This window comes from Cetorhinus maximus, chromosome 24, assembly GCF_964194155.1.
Source record: "Cetorhinus maximus chromosome 24, sCetMax3.hap1.1, whole genome shotgun sequence".
In the NCBI taxonomy this organism is placed as follows: domain Eukaryota; kingdom Metazoa; phylum Chordata; class Chondrichthyes; order Lamniformes; family Cetorhinidae; genus Cetorhinus; species Cetorhinus maximus.
The window spans coordinates 8,920,547-8,942,753 of NC_135902.1; the positions used below are offsets into that span (position 1 = coordinate 8,920,547).

Here is a 22,207-nt window from a genome sequence, read left to right on the forward strand (position 1 = left end):
TTAACTGTTTCCCTCTCCACCGATGCTGCCAGACCTGCTGAGTTTTTGTTGTGGCAGAACTTAGTCCATGTCTTTCTCAATGGAATATATCTTTGCTGAGAATTATGAAATATCTCCATAAATGGTTGCCACTACTGTCTTATCTTTTAACTATTTACCCAGTCCACTTTAGCCATCTCTTGTCTTCATAAATTTAAATGAAGGCAATTAGAAGGATAAGACACTGGTTATGGACCCACATTTCTCATTCTCAAATTGAATGTGAAATTCTATCTTGATATGATCACTTTTGTCTAGTGGATCCTTTCCAGGTCTTTAATTAATCCTGTCTCATTACACACCACCAGGTCCAAAATAGCTAGGACCCAGGTAGGTTCCAAAATGTATTGTTCTAAGAAGCTGTCTTGAATATACTCTATAAACTCACCCTTCGCCAATTTAATTTATCCAATTGATGTAAAGATTAAAGTCACTCAGAATTATCGTGGTACCTTTCTCACAAGCTCCCATTATTTCTTGATGTATATCCTGTCCCACTGTGTATCTACTGTTATCGGGCCTAGAAGCTGTTACAACCACTAACTTTTTTCATTTGCCATTTCCTTTGTCCACCCAAACTGATTCTACTCCTTGATCTTCTGAACCAAGATCATTTCTCACTATTGTACTGACTCATCCGTTGTTAACACAGCTACCTCACCTTTCCTTTCTTCTTGCCCTTCCAAAATGTCAAATACCTTTGAATATTCGGGTCCCAGCATTGCTCACTTTGCAGCCATATCTCTGTAATAGCTGTGATGGCACAAATATACATAAATGATTATGGTATCAATTCATACATCTTGTGAATGCTGCAAGTGTTTAGACAAAGAACCTTTAATTTTGCCTTTTTGCCTACTCTGACCTTATTTGCTGGTGTACTCTTATGTTTGCACACTCTATCCCTTTCTTTCACGCACTGGTTATCATTACCTTGTCAATTCTCTTTAACTTTCCAAATCTCCCCTCAAGTGGACCGTTCCCCCCCCCCCACCCCCCACCCCCCCACTAATTATGTTTAAAGCCCTCACTACAGCTTTATTTATACAATTTGTCAGGATACTGGCCCCAGCATGGTTCAGGTGAAGGCCATCCCAATCATATAACTCCCTCTTTCCCCAGTACTGGTGCCAAATGCCCCATGAGTTGAAACCCATTTCATCAACACCGATCTTTGAGCCACATATTTAACTTTCTAATCTTATTTATCCTATACCAATCTGATTGTGATTCAGGTAGTAATCCAGAGATTGCTTTTGTGGTTCTGCTTTTTAATTTAGTCCCTAGCTGCTCATCTTCCCTTGGCACAACCTCTTTCTTAATCCTAACTATGTCAATAGTACCCACGTGAACATCAACAACTGAATCATTCCCCTCCCACTCCTTCCTCTCCAGCCCGGAAATGTCCTTAACCCAGGCACCAGGCAGGCAACAAAGCCTTTGCAGCTCACGCTCTTGGCTACAGAGAACCATATCTATCCCCTAATGATGCTGTCCCCAACTACAACTACATTACTTTTAACTCCTCCCAGTTGAATGTCCCCCTGCGCCATGGTGCCATGGTCAGTTTGCTCACCCTCCTTGCACTCCCTGCTCTTGTCCACACACCAGCTGCGAGAACCCCAAACCTGTTGGACAATTGCAAGGCCGAGGCTCCTCCAGTGCTACCTTCTGGATACCCATACCGCCCTCCTGTCCCTGACCACAGACCCAAATTTGAAGTACCTAGCCATACGACTAAGTGTCCAGGTAACTTGCCCCTCCCTGATGCATTGCAATGTCCAAAGTTCAGACTTCAGCTCATCAGCTCTGAGCCGAAGTTCTTAAAGCTGAAGTCAATCACTGCAGAAGTGGTTTCTGTGAATCACACAGGTGTCCACCCTTCCCCACATACTATAGCTGCTACACATCACCTGCCCTGCCATTTTTACTGTGTTTTATTTTATAACAAATTAGGTTTAGAAATATCACTCAACAATTATTTGTAGTTATTTCAAGAGTTTTACTAATTAAGTTATAAATTTAATGCTACACTTATGTCTCCCCAGTACCAGTTTAAACTGCTGCCACATTTATAGAGAGACCAAAAAAAACTCACCTGCTCACCTAATTAATACTTCCAGGCTTCAGCTCTCATGTTCTCTGCTAGTCTCAGGCTCCGTCTCTCATACCACTGCTGTTTTATATAAAAAGGTCAAAACAGCATCTTCCCCCCTCTCTGCGCCAAATTCCCTCATTTACCAAATTTCCAAGTTCACACTTGCATTGATTTTAATGTGGACAGAGCTATGATAATTAGCTGCTCAGTTTTTGGCAAAGGTAATGACAGAGTGGCACAAAAATTCCCAGGAAATTATGATGTGGCTGGGAATGCAAGCTGGCGTCGCATGGAGTTGGCGACAAGGCACCTGGGACCTTAATGACTGCGGGGCCAACAGTGTATCTCCTTAACCTATGGGATTTAGGGATTGAGAAAGAAAAGGGAACAATGAAGAAAGAAAGTGCATTAGAATGGATGAATTATGAGCCAAGGTCCGGAGAGAGAGAGAGAGAGAGATGAAAATGTTTGTCTCGTTTTCTCCCTCTAGCCCAAAGGAAAAGTACTTTTGTTTTACCATCAATGGATGCAGGAATAAGGTTGAATACTTTAAATTGTTCCTTTCTGAATTCGATTAACATTTCACTAGCAATGATCACATGTTTGTACTCTGAGCTACCGAACCCGAGTTTATGCATTGTGTTTAACGAGCAATTAATGTGCAAATCCAGGAAGTTCTTATAAATAATAGGGATGTGAAGGGAGAAACCCTGGTTACATGAAGGAAAAGGTGGAGTGGCGTCATTGATCAGAAAGTTCTGAAGATTTGCAACTTACACCCTATCTTAATTCCCTGAATTTGTTAGCCGATTTTGCACTAACAACGCATTGTTAACACGCCATTATTTTTCCAGCAGGATCCAGCCCACTGCTTCATGAATTTTGCAATAATTAAGCTTTGTTTGAAACGAAATGGTGAAAGCATTCTTAAACATTAGAAATGCTTTCTTTTAGAGGGATAGCAATGAATTACAATGAAACCTTAGCAGTACAAAGCTAAACTCAAAATGCATCTTAAGTTCCTCTTGATATCTTTCAAGATGCACAACTCTAAGACGACACTAAATGTTGCTGCTAAATTACAAATAGCACTAAAAGCCCAGGTCAGAATCAAGTACATCTTTATATTGTTACCTTGGAAGCCATACAAGAATTATAGAAGGACATATTACAATGGATTATGAGAACGCATACCGTCTGCCAATTCCTTTCAAGCTAATCATATGAAGTCCTAATAGCGCAGCACCAGGCAACAAACAGGCCAATATTGTCTTCCTTTCTGCATCCCAATGAGTAGGTGAATAGAGATTATGATGATTGGCACCATGACCTCTACCTTTCTCTTATCTTTCACTTGTGCCAGTCTCCCTTTGCATCCCAAAGTCTAAACAACAGACTTGAATCGATCGGTATCACTGCTTTCAGCATCTGGCTGGACTTTGTCAAACATTATTCCCTCTTCCTATTCACAACCAAATTATCCTACTTCTTCAGGATCATCCTGGAGTGAATGAATAATGCACTGTTCACCTTCACAAAAACATAGGAAATAGGTGCAGCAGATTGTATGGCTCCTCACGCCTGCTCCACCATTTAATACAATCATAGCCAATCTTCAGCTTCGATACCACCTTCCCACCCACTCTCCATTTCCCTCGATTCCCTGAGACACCAAACATCTTGTCTATTACAGCCTTAAATTATATTAAACAATGGAGCATCCATTCTCTGTGGTAGAGAATTCCAAAGATTAACAACCCTTTAAGTGGAGAAATTTTTGCTCATCTCCGCCCTAAATGATTGTGTTGTGGTAAAAACGACAACTCTCGAGTCTGTGAGCTTTTGAGTAAAGATTTTATTTAAGCATATGTTGGAGAGATAGCACCTCAGCTTGCCATGGTGCCTCACTCTATTACACAGGCTTTGTAGCACATTCTTCTCTCCCTAGTTTTCATTATAAAGTTTCTCATTAATTTCTCAACTAATCATACTATTCTATCAGCAAATGTTCCCTTTATCTCACCCCTCAGCCTTGGGTATGGTCTTTGGTTCCCCTTTATCTCCTTCTTGTCCTGTTCAGTGATGAACATCTGTGAAAGCTGTTATTCCAGCTGCTGGGCTATCCATCTCTGGAAGTATTCTTGGCGAAGGATCCCATCATGCCTATAGCATTGGCTAAATTTCCCGTCGTGCCTAGAAAGACGGCTCATAAATACATTTTTCTATTCTAAAGCAATAAATAACGCTGCAAGAACAAATAACCCTAGTGTTTACCCTGTCAAGTTCCTTCAGAATCTTGTATGTTTCGATGAATTTACCTCATTCTTCTAAACTCCAGAGAGGCCCAGTTTACTCAGCCTCACATCTTAGGATAACCCTCTCAACTGAGGAATCCCAGACACTCCTTTCCCCCCTCCAGGGAATTGGCTCTTCGAACCCACTTCCTGACCCTCTCATTCTGCAACACCAAATGCCAGGTGACTACGTATTTCTTCATCTCTGAACATTGAAACCAGCTACACAACTGCCTTAGACATCACCAGCACTGTTCCCCAACAGAAACAAAGTCGGTGGCCACTGCCACCAATCCCATTCCCACAACTTTACTTGTGCAATGTCCAGTAATCACCTCTAAAACATTTACTTCTTGAGTGTTGCTGAAAAAAAGGAGACATGCTAACAAAGCTTTTCACCTTGCACTCATCAAGACAGATGCAAGAATACCAAATTTCAAAGGGAACAGCAATTTATACTGCATGAGAAAAGGGTGCTGATTGGTTGGTAAGTGGACTCTTGATCATACAAGGCATCGCTATGAGGAATGCACCCAGGAACAGCTTTCCCCTATGTTTTTGTTTAATTGAAAAGGCAGAATGCTGGACATATTCTGTTTACAGAGGACAGGGCCCTGCGCATGAACATATGTAGCTTCCAGCTAGCATCAAGTGAGCCACATTGTGAGCTCAACTGGTAAACTTAAATTGGGTGTTAGGATAATTCTCAGCACACTTGTTATTGTTCGTTATGTGCTGTGCAATCACAGAATTACATATAATGTTGGACACTATGTCCTGAGTTTTGCAAGCAAAGACAGGTTGAGTACGGTCAGTACTCTGGCTGTTGCAAACAGCCTAAGGGACATGTTGTTTGATACAGTCCACCAGTCGTTGGGACATACAGCCTACGTTCCTGGCATCACACTGGCATTGAACTTCATATACCACATTACTCATTTGTGTGGAAGGTAGAACATCTTTTTGGTTAGACAGCAGCATCCTGTTAGTGGAGAATACCACGCGTGCTGCTATGGCATAGTAACAGTGTGAAACGGCTAGCTTCATCTGTTGCCCAAGATACCTTACCATTCTAGGGTAATTTGAGATAGATTGGGCACTTTTCAGGACTGAAAGTGGTGACCTCATGCTCGTTCATGAGTCTGCGCAATATATAGTAAGCAATGGCCTGATCAGGGTAACCATTATTCTGCAGGATAGCTTTAATATAGCCCATTTGGGTCTAGATGGGCAGTTTCGGACAGGAAATACAAAGTCAGCACGGTTGACAGGTTTGAATTCCATTTGGGCAGGGAAGGCTCTGGGGCAGGTAGGTCTGAACCACAACCATGGTGATCTAGTCCAATCCTTGACCCTGGCACAGAGAGATGGAGGCGATGTGAAGCACTTATGCTTTTCCCCCAAAGATCTCCATACCTCCCTGCAGCCGCTAGGCTTCCAGGGGCCTGAGAAGCATTACTCACAGTTTACCAATCACTTAATTCCTGGTATTTTAGATTTAATATTGCATGGATAGTTTTAATCATATTTTTATAACAAGAAAATTAATGCATAAATTCCCCTGACTGATATGAAGCATTATATCAGCAATCTGCTTAATGGAGACATGATCAACAATGAGCACCAGACTTTTGCTCGGAGGTAATATGTTGTTAGTGCTGAAATCGTCTTACTGCAAACATTTGGATCAAAGTCTTTTAATTATATTAAAATTATTCTGTTTGAGATGACTTAATTAAACCAGAGTAATTAAGTAAGGTTTATTGATTTCCTCTTCCTGGTGTTCCACCACATTAAGACAGCATCAGTGTTAGCCATGTCAGCTGATGTATATGAAACATAGAAAATAGAAGCAGGAGTAGGCCATTCAGCCCGTCAAGCCTGCTCCACCATTCAATATGATTGTGGCTGATCCTCTATCTCAATGCCATACTCCCGCTCTCTCCCCTTGATATCTTTACTGTCTAGAAATCTATCAATTTCCTTATATTCAGTGACTTGGCCTCCACAGCCTTCTGTGGGTAGAGAATTCCACAGGTTAACCACCCTCTGAATGAAGAAGTTTCTCCCCATCTCAGTCCTAACTGGCCTACTCTGTATTCTGAGACTGTGACCCCTTGTTCTAGACCCCCCCCCCAGCCAAGGTGAACATCATCCCTGCATCCAACCTGTCCACCCGGTCAGAATTTTATGCATTGCAATGAGATTCCCCCTCACTCTTCTAAACTCCAGTGAACATAGGCTTCGTCAGCCCAATCTCTCCTCTTACGGCAATCCTGCTATCCCAGGAATCAGTCTGGTGAACCTTCACTGCACTCCCTCTATGGCAAGTGTATCCTCTCTTAGGCAAGGAGACCAAAACTGCACACAATACTCCAGGTGTGGTCTCACCAAGACCCTATACAGCTACAGTAAGACATCCTTCCTCCAGTACTCAAATCCTCCTGCAATGAAGGCCAATATAGCATTTACCTTCCTGACTACTTGCTGCACCTGCATGTTTGCTTTCAGTGATAGATGTACAAGGACACCCAGATCCCTCTGTACATCAACATTTCCCAATCACCATTAAATTGAACAACATTCCTTCAGAAAAGTTCAGTGAAAAAGTGGTGCTGTATTAGATACCAGAACGAGGGGGTTTGAGATTTTTTCATAATCATGTAAATAATTATGTGATTAAAATAGGTTTAGAAGTAACATCCTGTAAATTCAAGAGTGAACCTCAAGAGTTAAAATTCCCACTTCCTTTTTATTACGGAAGCTGAATAATGGCAAGAATTGATGATCGCAGGGCAGTGTGCACACAATGGAGAACCATCACCTCCTCTTCAAACATGCTTTGATTGTCCCCATTACAAATGTACATGCTTTAGGGATGATTTCATAGGGCATTGATAGAAATAAATGTTCATTAATTCTGCTCCCCCCTCACATTCTTTGGTTCCATAATATATTGATTTCAATTGGAAGTAGAAGCAATTTTCCAAAATTCCCTAGATTCGGGGAAGGTTCCATTAGATTGAAAAATAGCAAATGTAACTCCTCTATTCAAAAAGGGAGACAGAAAGCTGGAAACTACAGGCCGGTTAGCTTAACATCTGTCATATAGAAAATGTTAGAAGCTAAAATTAAAGGCCCAGATCCCTTTGCATCTCAGCTCTACAATCTCTCACCATTTAGATATGTTGCTTTTTTTATTCTTCCTGCCAAAATTGGCAATTTCACATTTTCCTACATTGTACTCTTTTGCCAGACCTTTGCTCACTCACTTTACCTATAATCCCTTTGTAGCCTCCTCTTCACAGCTTACTTTCCTACCTTTGTGTCATCAGCAAATTTAGCATTCATAACTTTGGTCCCTTCATCCAAGTCATTTTGTGTCCTAATGCATGAATCGCAAAATATTAGGCTGAAGGGACAGCAAGTAATTAGGAAAGCTAATAGAATGTTCTCGTTTATTGCAAGGGAAATTGAATACAAAAGTGGGGAGGTTATGCTTCAGTTTATACAGAGCACTAGTGAGACCACATCTGGAGTACCGTGTTCAGTACTGGCCTCCTTTTTTAAGGAAGGATGTAAATACGTTGGAAGCAGTTCAGAGAAGGTTTACTAGACAAATTGCTGGAATGGTAGGTTGTCTTATGAGGAAAGGCTACACAGGCTAGGCTTGTATCCACTGGAGTTTAGAAGAGTAAGAGGTGATTGATTGAAACACAAGATCCTGAGCGGTCTTGACAGGGTGGATATGGGGAGGATATTTCTTTGTGTGGGAGAATTGAGAACTAGGCGTCACTGTTTAAAAATAAGGGGTCGTCCATTTAAGACAGAGGTGAGAAATTTTTTCTCTGAGGGTCATGAGTCTTCGGAACTCTCTTCCTCAAAAGGCGGTGGAAGCAGAGACTTTAAATATTTTTTTAAGGCAGAGGTAGACAGATTTATGATTAGCAAGGGGGTGAAAGGTTATCGGGAGCGAAAGGTTATCAGCGGTAGGTGGGAGTGTGGAGTTGAGGTTACAATCAGATCAGCCATGATCTTATTGAATGGCGGAGGAGGTTCAAGGGGCCGAATGGCCTACTCCTGCTCCTAGTTTGTATTTGTAAAAAAAACCTCAAATCAAAATTCTTTTTAACAAAAGGAATCCCAACAGCAATATTGATCACAATTTTGAAACAGCAACACAAAAATGGCAAGAATCTCAAGCTTCTATCCATATTTCACCAATGTTGCTACAGCAATGCTGCCGTGGAAATGATTTCTTTAAAAAATACCTGGTAACACCGAAATATAACATTCTCATACAGCACCACAAATCTGCAAGAAGTTGGTTTATTATTCTAAAGATTCAACTCTGGTTTCAAAATAAATTACATATCTGGTACAAGCACTAATGAGGAAAGTGAATGTTTATGCTCATCTTCATGAAGACTGCTTGTGAATCATTCTACAGATGTCAAAAATAACTTTTGCTCACCCCTGCAATAAATACCACACATGGAGATTGATGCACACTATCCCCAGTTTTGGAATAAGACATGGGAATTTCTCAATTCTCTCCACTCAAGACACAAGGAGTTCCTAGTCGCAACCGGAATTATTTCTAAAGCTGCACTCAACATTGTTGAGGAATTTTCCAAGGGAAGGAAGCATCAGGGGCCAAATGAATTCAGTCTTGTGTTGCACCCTGTAGATAACACTTCACAGCAACAATGGCAGAGTGGAGATGAAAATGGAAGGAGCCAGGGAAAGGAGAACTTATGCGCAACTTACTTCACAAGTGGAATCAAAAATGGGATTAGGTAACATAAAAAAAGGGTGCTTTTTAATAAAAAAAAACTTCAAAACCTGACTTCAGGCATATGGTTCCCAACCCAAAATTCAACACAACACACTATGGATTATTTGTCCTCCTCAACTGGAGTGAGTAAAATGTGGGATGTTTTCGCCAATTCTTTACTGGAGTGGCCTGGAAAGGCCGATCTCCAAAAAGGGGGGGTCAGGTATCTAAGTATCTGGGCCCCCCGATTCATAAATAAAATTACTGCGCCGTATAAAAACCCAAAATATAACCTGAATTATTTCGAGCCACAGTCATTTTTACCCTGTTGGCAAAAAAAAACTATACACAACAGTCTCATTTATACCCCAAATTAAAATCAGCTCAATCTCTTGTCGTGTACTGTATGTTTGCTTTCCTGTACACTACCTCTCCAGGGTAATGAACCAGGCCTTCCAAATAATTAATTATTTTCCAGTAGTATCTCAAGTTAGTTTTATTTTTTTGTGGTCCAGGTCTTGGTCAGGTTCTTCCACCTCGCGTTTCTTTTTGATGGCCGCCTCGGCTGTGCTCGTGGTGACCGGTGGTCCCTGGGCCACAGGCCCGTTTGTGCTCAAAGAACTCTGGGCTTCTTTCAGCTGCCGAAGCTCTCGCTTCTCGCGGCGTTCCTCCATCTCCTCAATCTCGTCCGCAAAAAGGGCTTTGAGGGGCGGGATGAGTTTAGGCACGACCCCAAAATCGTCAAACCGAACCTGCGCAGAAGTGATTTTTGGATTACAGTTGAGTTGGCATGACGAATACGGCACCGAAGTCTCATTATTAGAAAGGGAGGTGGCGTCACCATGTTGAAGAGTCAGGCAAGCTAGAATCTTGGCCCCATCAGCAATGCTGACTTGACACAAAGATGTCAGGAGATTTCCATTGCCACAGAGATCTAATTACAGCATAAATTTTAACAGAATCATTGAAATAAACTTTTAAAAAAGGAATTTGCAGTGCCATATATAATGGCCGCACGTAAAAATAGCCAATGTCATCTCCTGGACTGGTTTGCATAACTTGAGGGTTATAACAGCACAGGAGGTCGTCGCTCAGCCCATCCAAACCATGCTGGGTCTCCGTAGAGCAATCTAGTCAGTCCCATGACAGAATCAGAAAGGAAGTATCCAGATTTTCCCCCTTATTGGTCCTAGAAGGTTTTTCCCCTCCCAGGAGATTACACGGCTACAGGAACCTATGACGCACCTGATCTTGGAGTGGAGGGGCAGGCTTGATGGGACACCTAGGCCGGGATTTTCTGGCCCTATCGCGGGTGGGCCGCCCAGGGCGAGGTGGCATCCCAGCCAGAAGTCCATTGACTTGCGGCGGGACCAGAAGATCCCAGCGGCGGGTGGGTGTGGAAAATCCCGCCGCTAGTCTTTACCTGCCCGTCATTTTCATAGATTGATATTAATGCTTTGCAGGATATGTAACCATGATGAATCTACCCCAATACACTCAAAGAGAGAGTTCTTACCCTCATATGATCAAAAGCTATTCCCACTTTCTCATTGAAGTCAGCACTGAAGAGGGGAATCTTGGCATATCTCTGGCTGAAGTGATTTAACATTATAAATTTGGCGTTCATCTTCATACCGACATCAATGGCTTGGGAGGTGGTGCTGAAGCATAAAGAAAGCAAACAAAGGGTTAAAACAGGAAGCTGTCAGACCATCAGCAACAAATCCTGGGGTAAGTATTTTGGAACATGTAGTGCGAGGTCCTGGCGAAGGTAGTGAAAGGAGTTAAAGGTGCCTTTTCAGCATGGATCAGAGGGAGAAATGATTTGTCCTACAAATCATCGATATTCATGTGTGCAGAGAGAGTTAAACGACCAGAATCCAAAAGGCTACAAATTAAATATTCAGCATCAAGTTTATAAACTAGCCCCCAATAACAAAGTATTATTGAAAAAGTCTGTGCAGGGGAAGTTTAATTACAAGTGAATTTAATTAAAAGCAGCATGTTCACTAGCTTTCTTCCACTTGGGTAAACACAAGGGAAATCAGAACAAATCAAAGAAGCTGAAAGCTTCAGAGCCATGGATCGAGAGATGGTGATGAGAGATCTATAAGAAAGCTGAAGGCAGTAGAGCATGTAAGGTGGATCTTCCTTCTCATTAAAACCCCAATGTGTTTGGGTCAACTCCTCAGGCAGGATCATTCGGCCGTGATTGGGGTGTGTGGGGAGAGAGGAGGGGCGAGTGAAGAAGTGGGCAGGTAGTCAATTGAGCTAATTAAAGACTTATTAAGGCCTTCTGTCAGAGGCCCCGGAGACAATACCAGCTACCTAGAGACGGATTCCCAGGAGCAGGCCAGAGGGTGAGGGATTAGGGCTCCGGGGCAGGTCTTGTCCTTCTGCCAGCCTTGCTTCAGGCTGTCCCGAGGTGTCTGTCCTCCTGCTGCTTCTGAAGACGTGTTTTAATTTGAAAGTTTAAAAAGTTGGAGAGAGGCCACCTCAAAGATCCAGATGCCCTCTCTCTTACCTGAACTTAAGCTGGAGGGCCTCCTATTGGCTTTAAATTGGATGTCCAGATCATCCTTTGGCACTAATTAGCTAATTCAGGAAAAATTGTTGCCCGGCAGGGAGGCTGTGTTCTCCATACAGTGAGGGTTTGTGACCCCCGTTTTCCCTGATATAGGGACCCCAACCCAAAGGACAAAATCCTGCCCCTCAACTTTAGAACGGAGGAAGCCCTGTCCCCACAAAATGAAAAAGTCATGTTTGATCAGCCCTGCACTGTAGGCACTTCTGCTTCTCCTGCATGAATAATATAGTCTATTACTTATTTTTCTGCAGCATTCATCAGGAGCAAAAAAAATTGAATGACACCAGTCAAGTGTAAAAACTTCCAAGAGGCAATATTTTTCTAGCCACACGTCCAGTTTCTCTTCAGATTATTTTCATTTCTTTTTATCTGAACTTACCACTTTTTCAGACTTACACTATTACAATATCTGAACTGTCCCTTCCTTCATCCATGATTCAAAACTTCAGGTCTCTTAAGGAATTCCGATTTTAGTGGGAGGTTCCCGATGCTGCTCGACTAACCTTGGAGTGAAGCCATATTTTCCCTTGTGGTTCCAGAACAGAACGACCTTCCCTCTTTCTCAAATGACATGGCATTTAGCTATTGACTAGTTTTCCCACAGACATTCCTTCCATTAGTGAAGCCAACAGCCCCCAGGTACACACAGGAGTGGCCAACAGCTTTAATCTCCTTGCATTGGAAGCTGTTAGGAGAAGGTTCACCAGGGCTCCTTGGGTGAGGGGTTTGTCTTACAAGGAAAGGTTGAACAGGATGGGCCTATACTCACTGGAGTTTAGAAGAATGAGAGATGATCTAAGATTCTGAGGGGGCTTGACAGGGTAGATGCTGAGACTATGTTCCTTCTCATGAGGGCATCTAGAACTAGGGGGAACAATTTAAAAATTAAGGGGCTCACCCAGTTAAGACAGGGATGAGGAGGAGTTTATTTTCTCGGAGGGTTGTTAGCCTTTGGAATTCTCTTCCACAGAGAGCAGTCAAGGATGAGTCACCAAATATATTCAAGGCTGTGTTAGGTAAGGTTTTCGATCACAAGTGGGTCCAGGGTTATGGAGGGGGTGGGATGTAAGGAAGGCTAGAAAGTTGCACTAAGGCCACAATCAGATCAGTCATGTTCTTATAGATTGGCTGAGCAGGTTCGATAGGCTGAATGGCCTACTCATGCTCCTCTTTCTAACGCTCTTATTCAGCGCACGAAAGCATTTCTATTTAGAGCAGCAGCTTTGGAATTCTTCAAGACGGGCCTCTTTTGATTACCACAGCTCATGTCATGGAACTGCTGCAAAGTGCTATCCCACAATGCAAACATCCCACCTAATGCCAATCTGCCTGATCTTGTTGGTATTAAGGTATACATGTTACTAAGATTCCGACAGTTTGGCCAATACTGGAACCCATCTGTCCATTTGGAATGTCCAGTGGCTGGGTTTAGTGCTGAGGTATAGCTCCAACTCCATCAAGAACTATTGTACCCACATCTTTTTACCAACACCCTGTTGTACCCGCAAAGACGTAGAGATTAAGGCACATTGTTGAAACTGAAAAGAGGGGAGATTTACTGTAATTATTGTGCTTTACAGGATAATGGGGGTCCTTATGTCAACGAGAACAAAAATTAGAAATTGGTGTTTTATTCACCAGGACTGAGATACCTAACCTTAAAAAAATGTAATTTTATTTTATTAAGAATGAGTGCAGTAAGATTTTGAACAGACAGACAACATTGGTTGCAAGGAGATATAGATAGGTTAAACGAATGGGCAAGACGGCAGTTGGAGTATAACATGGGGAAGTGAGAGGTTATTCACTTTGATAGTAAGGATAGGAAACCAGAACATTTCTTAAAAGGCATGAAACATGTAAAGGTTGACAGAGACTTGGGCATTCTTGTACAAAGTTAGCATGGAAGTACAGCAAGCAATTAGAAAGGCAAATGGCATATTGACCTTTATTGGAAGCGGACTGGAGTACAAAAATAAGCAAAACAAAAACAGAATTACCTGGAAAAACTCAGCAGGTCTGGCAGCATCGGCGGAGAAGAAAAGAGTTGACGTTTCGAGTCCTCATGACCCTTCCACAGAACTGAGTAATATTAGGAGAGGGGTGAAATATAAGCTGGTTTAAGGTGGAGGGGGTGGGGGGAGAGAAGTTGGTGGGGGGGTGGTTGTAGGGACAAGCAAGCAGTGATACCGTCCCTACAACCACCACACCCCCCCAACTTCTCTCCCCCCACCCCCCCACCTTAAACCAGCTTATATTTCACCCCTCTCCTAATATTACTCTGATCTGTGGAAGGGTCATGAGGACTCGAGACGTCAACTCTTTTCTTCTCCGCCGATGCTGCCAGACCTGCTGAGTTTTTCCAGGTAATTCTGTTTTTGTTTTTGATTTCCAGCATCCGCAGTTTCTTGTTTTTACAAAAATAAGCAGCCTTGCAACAATTGCACCTTTGGTGAGAGCACACCTCAAGCACTGTGTGCAGTTTTGATCTCCATAAGTGAGGAAGGATAGACGTCCACAGGAGGCAGTACAGCAAAGATTCACTAGATTGGTTCCTGGGATGAGAGGGTGGTCCTATGAGATGCAGTAAACTGGGTCTATACTCTCAAGAGTTTAGAAGGATGAGAGGTGAGTTAATTGAATCATAATATTCTGAAGTGGCTTGACAGGGTAGACACAGATTGCTTCACCTGGCTGGGGAATCTAGAGCTCAGGGGCACAGCCTCAGGATAAAGGGCTGACCAGAAAGGACTAAGAGCAGAAATTTCTTCATTCAGAGGATTGTGTGTCTTTGGAACTTTCTATCACAGAGGGCTGTGAATGCTCCATGGTCCAGTATATTCAATGCTGGGACAGATACGTTTTTTGATCTTTCGGGAATCAGAGGATAGGGAACAGGAGGAAAACAGGAGTTGAGGTAGAAGATCAGCCATGATGGTACTGAATGATGGAGCAGGCTCTTGAGGCTGGACGGCCTACTCCTGCTCCTATTTCTTATGTTCTTATATAAAAAAGTGTAAAAACGAATGGAAATGTATTCCTTGGAGATGGAATTAAATTCAATCTCATGTTCAGAAGACTCAATTAGGTTCAACATGAACCTGAACAGAATAGGTTTAAGTTAATAGTCAACAGATACAAGTTACTCCAGACTACATAATGCTTCATACATGATGGGACTTATCAACTTCCATATACTAACATTGATCCTTCCCCTCACAGCTAAAGAAAGGAGATCCACTTTATTGACAAAATGGCTGAGAACCATGGTCTGCAGGTCCAACAAGTTACTATGTCTTTTCCTCATAACTTTTACCTACTAGTAGGTTCAGGGCAAATGCACTTCCAACACTAGGAGATCTACCCATCCTCCAGTCTGATTTGGAAGGAACCCTCAATCAGAAACAAGGGGACAGGTGGTCACCTAGAGAGAAAGACAGCTTCAACTCCTGGAACCCAAGTTCCCGAATGAACCAGAGGTAAGGGTTATCTACAACATGATAAAGCTTCAGTCTCTAGCTTACCTAACCCAATCCAATGCTGCAGTAGAAGACAAATATAATTATGTTCTGAAAAGGATAGGATCCATATTAAAAACAAGGATTTTGCATCAACAAAACTTTGCTTTTATTTTTGGTCATGCTTTTCAGTGAACAATTATTATTATAAATTGCTACAATAGTTTCCATTCAACTTGGCTGTGCCAACAGTTACAATGCAATGACAGCACTGTGGGTGTACCCACACCATATGGACGGCAGTGGTTCAAGAAGGCAGCTCACCACCACCTTAAAGAGAAATTAGGGACGGGGAACAAATGCTGGCCTAGCCAGTGACGCCCACGTCCCAAGAATGAATGAAAGAAATGGAGGCTGCAAGGAAACACAGGAATAGGAGGAAGCCATTTAGCCCCTCGAGCCTCCTCCAGCAAGCCTTCACAATCCCCCTCACAACTCCTGTTGCCATCTTGTGTGTATTTTATATGGGGCCACAGGAATTTACCAGCAACGTGTTATTTTCGGAAAGTTTATAGACTTTCTACTGGGAAATGTGAAGAGATAAGTAAAACTTCAATTAAGCTAACAAAATGCTTGCAACTCTGCCCGAGCAATTTAACCTATTTATGTAGACAGACTGGAAACACCATCTTAAAACATTTATGACGAGAGGATCAAGAAGCATTTAGCTGATGACAGACAGACTGCTGCAAGGTTCGAGTGTGCAAGGGGCAGCATTAAGGCTCCAGCAACGGACAACCTCGTGTCTTCATGTTTGTACACAGCCCGTGGCTTCTCCAACTGGCACCAGGTGCTGAAATTTCCCCACCAACACGGTGGCGGACTTAGAGACGGGGGATGCTGGGAAGGCAGGGAGCAGCCACATCGGGACAGCTCCTTGAAACTGGGTGTCAGGGCCATACTGGTGTGACGGTATTGTGACTCTTAAAACGATAATTTTTTTTTTAAAAGCTACACTTTAAAAGACTAAAAGTCAACATGGCTTCCAAGGACTACCAGACATTTCCTGTGGATTGAATAATCTGGTCTCCAGAGAGAACAAAGAGGACACTCCTCCTGATATTGACTCAATGTTTGGCAAAGCAGAAAGGTAAACAAAACCCCTTAACACCTTCATTGTAAAAAATGCGATTTCACTTTTTCTCAAACACAAAGGGCTGAATCTTCCGGTCGGCGTGCGGGGACAGGCCCCACACGCTGATGCGTAAAATAACGGGCGATGACGTCGGGCACGTGTTCTGACATCATCGCGATATTTCATTTGACGGGCGCACGCCGAAATGTCAACGACCTATTAAGGATGTAATTAACGTATTTAAGAACACTGCCTGTCCAATCTTAAGGCAAAAACCCCAAGCAGCCTTCGCGTTTTTCAGGAAACCTCATCCACGGGCGGGATGAGGTTTCCTGCAGCTTTTATAAAACAATTAAATAAATTTTCCCACCTTTACAAACATGTCTCAACTCATGAAGGGGACACGTTTGAATACATTTTTAAATCGATTACTTAATTTTTTCCATTTCCACTCAATATCCCTGAGGCAGAAAAAAGATTAGAATGAGAGTGAACTAACAAGAAATATAAAAACTGATAGTAAAGCTTCTACACGTATATAAAAAGGAAAAGGATAGCTAAAATGAGCATTGGTCCCTTAGAGGAGACGACTGGGGAATTAGTAATGGGAAACAAGAAAATGGCAGAGGCTTAAAACAAATATTTTGTATCTGTGTTCATAGTAGAGGCCATAAAAACCATCCCAAGCATAGTAGAAAATCAAGAGGCAAAAGGTAGGGAGGGACTTGAAAAAAAAATCAATCACTAGAGAAAAAAAGTGCCAGGTAAATTAATGGGGCTAAAAACTGACAAGTCCCCTGGACCCGATGGCCTGCGCACTAGGGTCTCAAAAGAATTGGCTGCAGAGAGAGCGGATGCATAAGCCAGGATTTTCCGCTCGCATTTGCGGCAGGAGTCATAGCGGGCAGGAGCGGAAAATATTGGGAGGCCGCAAAAATCGGTCTCAGGTCATCATAAAACCAGTTTGCGATCATGCGCTCCACCTGTCAATGGCGTTTCCCTCGGCCGCACATCAGGAAGCGAGTTTCAATACATTAGAGTCTCATTAAAAGTCTTGTTCGCCAGAATTATTCCCACACGCTGGATCACGAGCTGTCACGCCGACATGTTTCACAATGGTACATAAGCAACGTGCATCTGGTGAGCTGCACTTCACTCGAGGCTTTGAGGTTTGTTTGCCTACCCTGCTTCGAGCAGCACTTACGGTCATCAGTGCCAGGCTTCACCGGCAGCACTACATTATCTTTAGGGAGGCTCACGGGCAGGTCTCTACCTACCAGACCAGCCGTAAGGCAGGGGTTGGCTTTTCAATGGCTGCAGGGATAGGGCTTGCTTGGGGAAGAGGAAGCAGGCAAAGGAAGAGGCTGCAGGGTGAGGGCTGTACTGGGGAAGGAGGGTATCCCAGCGTGTGTGTGGGGGGGGGGCACATGTTGATCTGTGCAAGTGGCCTCAAGATGGTGAGGGCTGAGAAGGCAGTCTCCAGAGGAGATGAGGCCAGATTGGGATGTGAGGGTGTATGAGAGAGAGTGAGGGGTGATATCCTTCAAGCTGGCAGTGAGGAAGATGCCAGTGAAAGTGTGATGGGCTTGTGAGTTTAGAGTGATGAGATGGTTGCCTTACCCTGGTGGCACGGATGAGATAATTCATCCTCTTTCTGCATTGGATGACCAACCTCGCTGACCACCACTGCCACCGCCTCCCGAGCCGGAGTGGGGAGATTGCCGGACCTCCTGTGACCGGAGTCGGGGTGAGGGGGCATTACTGCGGGCCTCCAAAAAATTGACGGGTGACTGAACTCTTCTTGGCTTTCGGGGTCATGTCTTCACTGGAGTCCTGGGCTGTGAGCATTGAGGATTGTGTGCACGGCTGCAGTTTAGATATGGCACCCGGAGTGAGGAACTGATTCAGAGGCCGCCCGCCAGCGATACGGTGCGTTTCCTGTAGCTGCATAATTAATGAGGCAGGAAGCGGCCAACACGGCGCTAAAATCCGCGAGCACACTTAGTGCAATTCAGGGAGAATTAAGGCCATAGTTTCTGGAAAGGTCCAACAGATTGGAAATCTGCAAACCTAACATCCATATTCGAGAATGGAAGGGGACAGAAAGCAAGAAACTATAGGCCAGTTAGCCTAACATCTGTCATTGGGAAAATGCTCAAATTATTAAGCAAATAGGAGCACACCATAGACAATCAAGCAGACGCAACATGGTTTTACAGAAGGAAAATCATGTTTGGCAAATTTAGTCAAGTTCTTTAAGGATGTAACAAGTTGGTTGGATAAAGCGAAACCAGTGTGTGTAGTGTACTTGGACTTCCAAAAGGCAACTGATACAGTGCCGCATAAAAAGTTACTACACAAGATAGCAGCTCATCATGTTGGGGTAATAAATTAGCATGAATAGAGGATTAACTAACTAACAGGAAACAGAGTGGGGATAAATGGATCATTTTGACTCCATTGTGACTAGGGAGGTGCCACAGGAATCAGTGCTGGGGGCTTCAATAATTTACAATCAATATTAATTACTCAGATGAAGAAACAGAGTGCACTGCAGCCACATTTACTGACGGTACAAGGTAGGAAAGCACATTGTGAGTCGGATATAAAGAGTCTGCAAAGGGATATAGATAGGGTTAAGTGACTGGGCACAAATTTGGCAGATGGAGTGTAATGTGGGAAAATGTGAGGTTGTCCACTATTGTAGGAAGAATAGAAAAGCACTATTTAAATAGAGAAGGACTACAGAATACTACAGTACAGAGGGGTCTGGATATCCTTGTAAATGGGTCACAAGACATTAGTATACAGGTACAACAGATAATTAGCAAACTAAGTTTACATAGAAGGATATCCAGACCCCTCTGTACTGTAGTATTCTGTAGTCCTCTATTTAAATAGTCAATGGCCATTATTGCAAGTGGGGTGGATTTTGAAATTAGGACACTATACAGGGCATTGCTGAGACCACAACTGGAACACTGTGCACAGTTTTGGTCTCCTTATCCAAGCAAGGGTATACCTGCATTGGGAAGGTTGAGCAGGATGGCCTTATACTCATTGGAGTTTGGAAGAATGAGAGGTGATCCTATTGAAAGACACAAGATCCTGAGAGGATTTGATAGGGTAGATACTGCAAGCATCTTTCCTCTTGTGGGGGAACCTGGTAGTGGGATGGTGTGGGGGTTGCTCGTGGGGGCAGGTACAAAATAAGAAGTCACCTATTTAAAACAGAGGAATTTCTTCCCCCAGAGGACCTTTAATCTTTGGAATTCTCTACCCCTGAGTGTAATGGAGGTTGGGTCATTGAATATGATCAAGGCTGATGAAGCCAGGTTTTGGATCTAAAATGGAGACAAGGATTTTGGGGGGGCAAGTAGGAAAGTGGAGTTGAGAGCACAAGTCAGATCGGCCATGATCTTATTGAATGGTGGAGCAGGTTTGAGGGGAAACAACCCTACTCCTGCTCCTATTTCATAAATAAAGAGGGGATTGCATTTAAGAAAGGCTGGAATTGCAGTCGAGTCCGGTCCAGTATAAGATTCATTGGTTCTGTACATAGTGTATACTGGGTAAACTGGCATGGAATGGCTGAGAGTTGGCATCTGGGCCAAGGGGCAAGTAGAGGGGGACAATTTGGCATTGAGGTGGCATAGAGACTATCAGGGGTTAAATTAAGGGGAGGGGTGTGGGGAAATGAGTTGGCGAGGGGCTATAAAGGGGCCATGGAGGTGGGTGGGAGGCATGAGTTGGCATGGAGGGCATGGGTAAGAGTGTTTGAACATACCTATCAAAAACTTTCCGAATCCGGACTATAGTTCACAACAAATTATAGAGATCCATGGGAAAACTGGCCCTTCTCCACAAAAATTGCAGGGGCTCCAGGAGATGCCTACCCCTACAAGGGAGCCGACCAAGTCAGGAATGCAGAGTGCGGGCTTGCTACCAGCAACAATTAGGGGCACTGGGAATGGGGGCCAGAACCCTGGAATCGGGTCCCACCCACCATTTTTAAATGGCTCCGGGGGTCATTCCAACTCCGCGAAAATCCGAGCCAAAATCTCAGTATTTCCAGGCACTCTTCTGGATCAATAACCGGGAAAGGGGAAAAGGTATAACCGAATTGTTACGGCGCAGAAGATGGCCATTCGGCCCGTTGCGTCTGCACCAGCTCTCCAAATGAGCATTATTCTTTGCTTAAAAGAAAGTTATAGTTCCTGCAGGTCAGGCCGGGTAGGTTTAGCAATTTTGTGTAACATTTCCAGTGGGTTCACAAAGTAAACAAGTGCAGCAGCCCTCAGTATTCCGCCCTTACCTGTGAGTTTTCTCAACAGCCTCTTCCTCCAGCCCATCTTCCAGCGTGGCCTCATGAATCAGTAGGTTCGCATCCTGCCCTGTTCAGCAAACAGACACTATTCAAACAAAGAGCAGCAGCATTGGTCTTCAAATCTGCAAACTTCTCCAATCTCCATGAAAATGGCACTTACGAGGAAAGGTTGAGCAGGTCGAACCTATACTCGAAGCAGTTTAGAAGAATGGGGGTGATTTTATTGAAGCATAAAAGATTCTGAGGGGGCTTGACAGGGTAGATGCTGAGAGGATGTTTCCCCTCACTGGGGAATCTAGAATTAGGGGCACAGTTAAAAAAATATGGGGTCTCCCATTTAAGATGTGGATGAGGAGGAACTCCTCTCAGAGGGCTGTTACTCTCTGGAATTCTCTTCCACAGAGCAGTGGAGGCTGGGTGATTGAATGTATTCAAGGCTGAGTTAAATTGATTTTTGATTGACAAGGGAGGGTCAGGGGCTTTGGCAAGAAAGTGCCATTATGGCCACAATCAGATCAGCCATGATCTTACTGAGCAGCAGAGCAGACTCAATGGGCTGAATGGCCTACTCCTGCCCCTATTTCTGATGATCTTATATTCTTTTGGCACTGGTCCATGGAGATGTAAATCAATATTTGACGGTGTTTTGCCAAGATTCCCAGAATTGGAAACGTTTCATCAAACATAGTTATGAGTTCCCAAGCACCACCTAGAACAACTGTCTCCAATTTGAACTACATGGAATGTCCCACTTACAGGAATCTCACGAGAGGTTGGGATACTGGAAAGTACAAAAAGCTATATCAACAGTATTTCGTAAGAGCACATGAAACCAATTAGGGGTTTAATGGCGAGGTCCATGCGTTCAAGTGATCCTCTTCAAAAAGCTTACATACTTGAAAAGAATTGCATTAATTAGACATAGATTCAAGTAGGGCTGGCTATCATTCCTCACAGTGTGAATCAGTATTGGCACAAACACCAGGGGACCATAAGGTATCACTTGAGTCAGCTCAAGAAGTGAGTGTTCCAGTAAGTGCCTGCAGATACGAGCCGAGTTTCAGAAATAAACCAGAAATAAGGCCTAGAAAACACTAACAGAAGGCACCGTGCTACACAGAAAGGAATTTGAAATCAACCTTTATCTGTCATGAGCACTGAAAAACCCATCTTGCGCAGCAGGAGGTTAAAAGTTGCCACAAAATTGTGCTACTAACAGAAGAAACCGCGTCGTCCCCGACGCTTTTAGATGCTTCAGTCCATTCCGAGAAGGCGAATTGACCAATCCAAAAAGGTGGCGAAATCACCAATGAAATAAAAATTAATAACGACCTGTTTGGTGCCCCAGGGTTGTCAGCCAGCTAATACAAGATGACTGGTGACTGACATGTCCACTAAAGGGAACATTTAACAGAAAAGCTGTATCTGCTTGTACTATAAGGATAGACAATGCCCTGATGGGGAGGTCTTGTGGCGCAGTGGGTAGCGTCTC

The 22,207-nt window shown here is 43.5% G+C and overlaps 1 protein-coding gene across 2 annotated transcripts in view; it reads right to left on the reverse strand.

Moving 5' to 3' along the window:
- Window positions 1-8,746: 8,746 nt before the first annotated feature.
- The window catches only part of elac2 (elaC ribonuclease Z 2), a 72,281-nt gene continuing 58,820 nt past the window's right edge, over window positions 8,747-22,207 (reverse strand). For both annotated transcript variants that reach the window (XM_078570708.1, XM_078570709.1), the window contains exons 22-24: window positions 20,704-20,782; window positions 10,725-10,869; window positions 8,747-9,960 (exon numbers count right to left, since the gene is read on the reverse strand). In XM_078570708.1, the coding sequence (XP_078426834.1) occupies window positions 9,694-9,960; window positions 10,725-10,869; window positions 20,704-20,782 (491 nt within the window). In that variant the 3' untranslated portion in view covers window positions 8,747-9,693. The remainder of the gene's footprint in view (window positions 9,961-10,724; window positions 10,870-20,703; window positions 20,783-22,207) is intronic.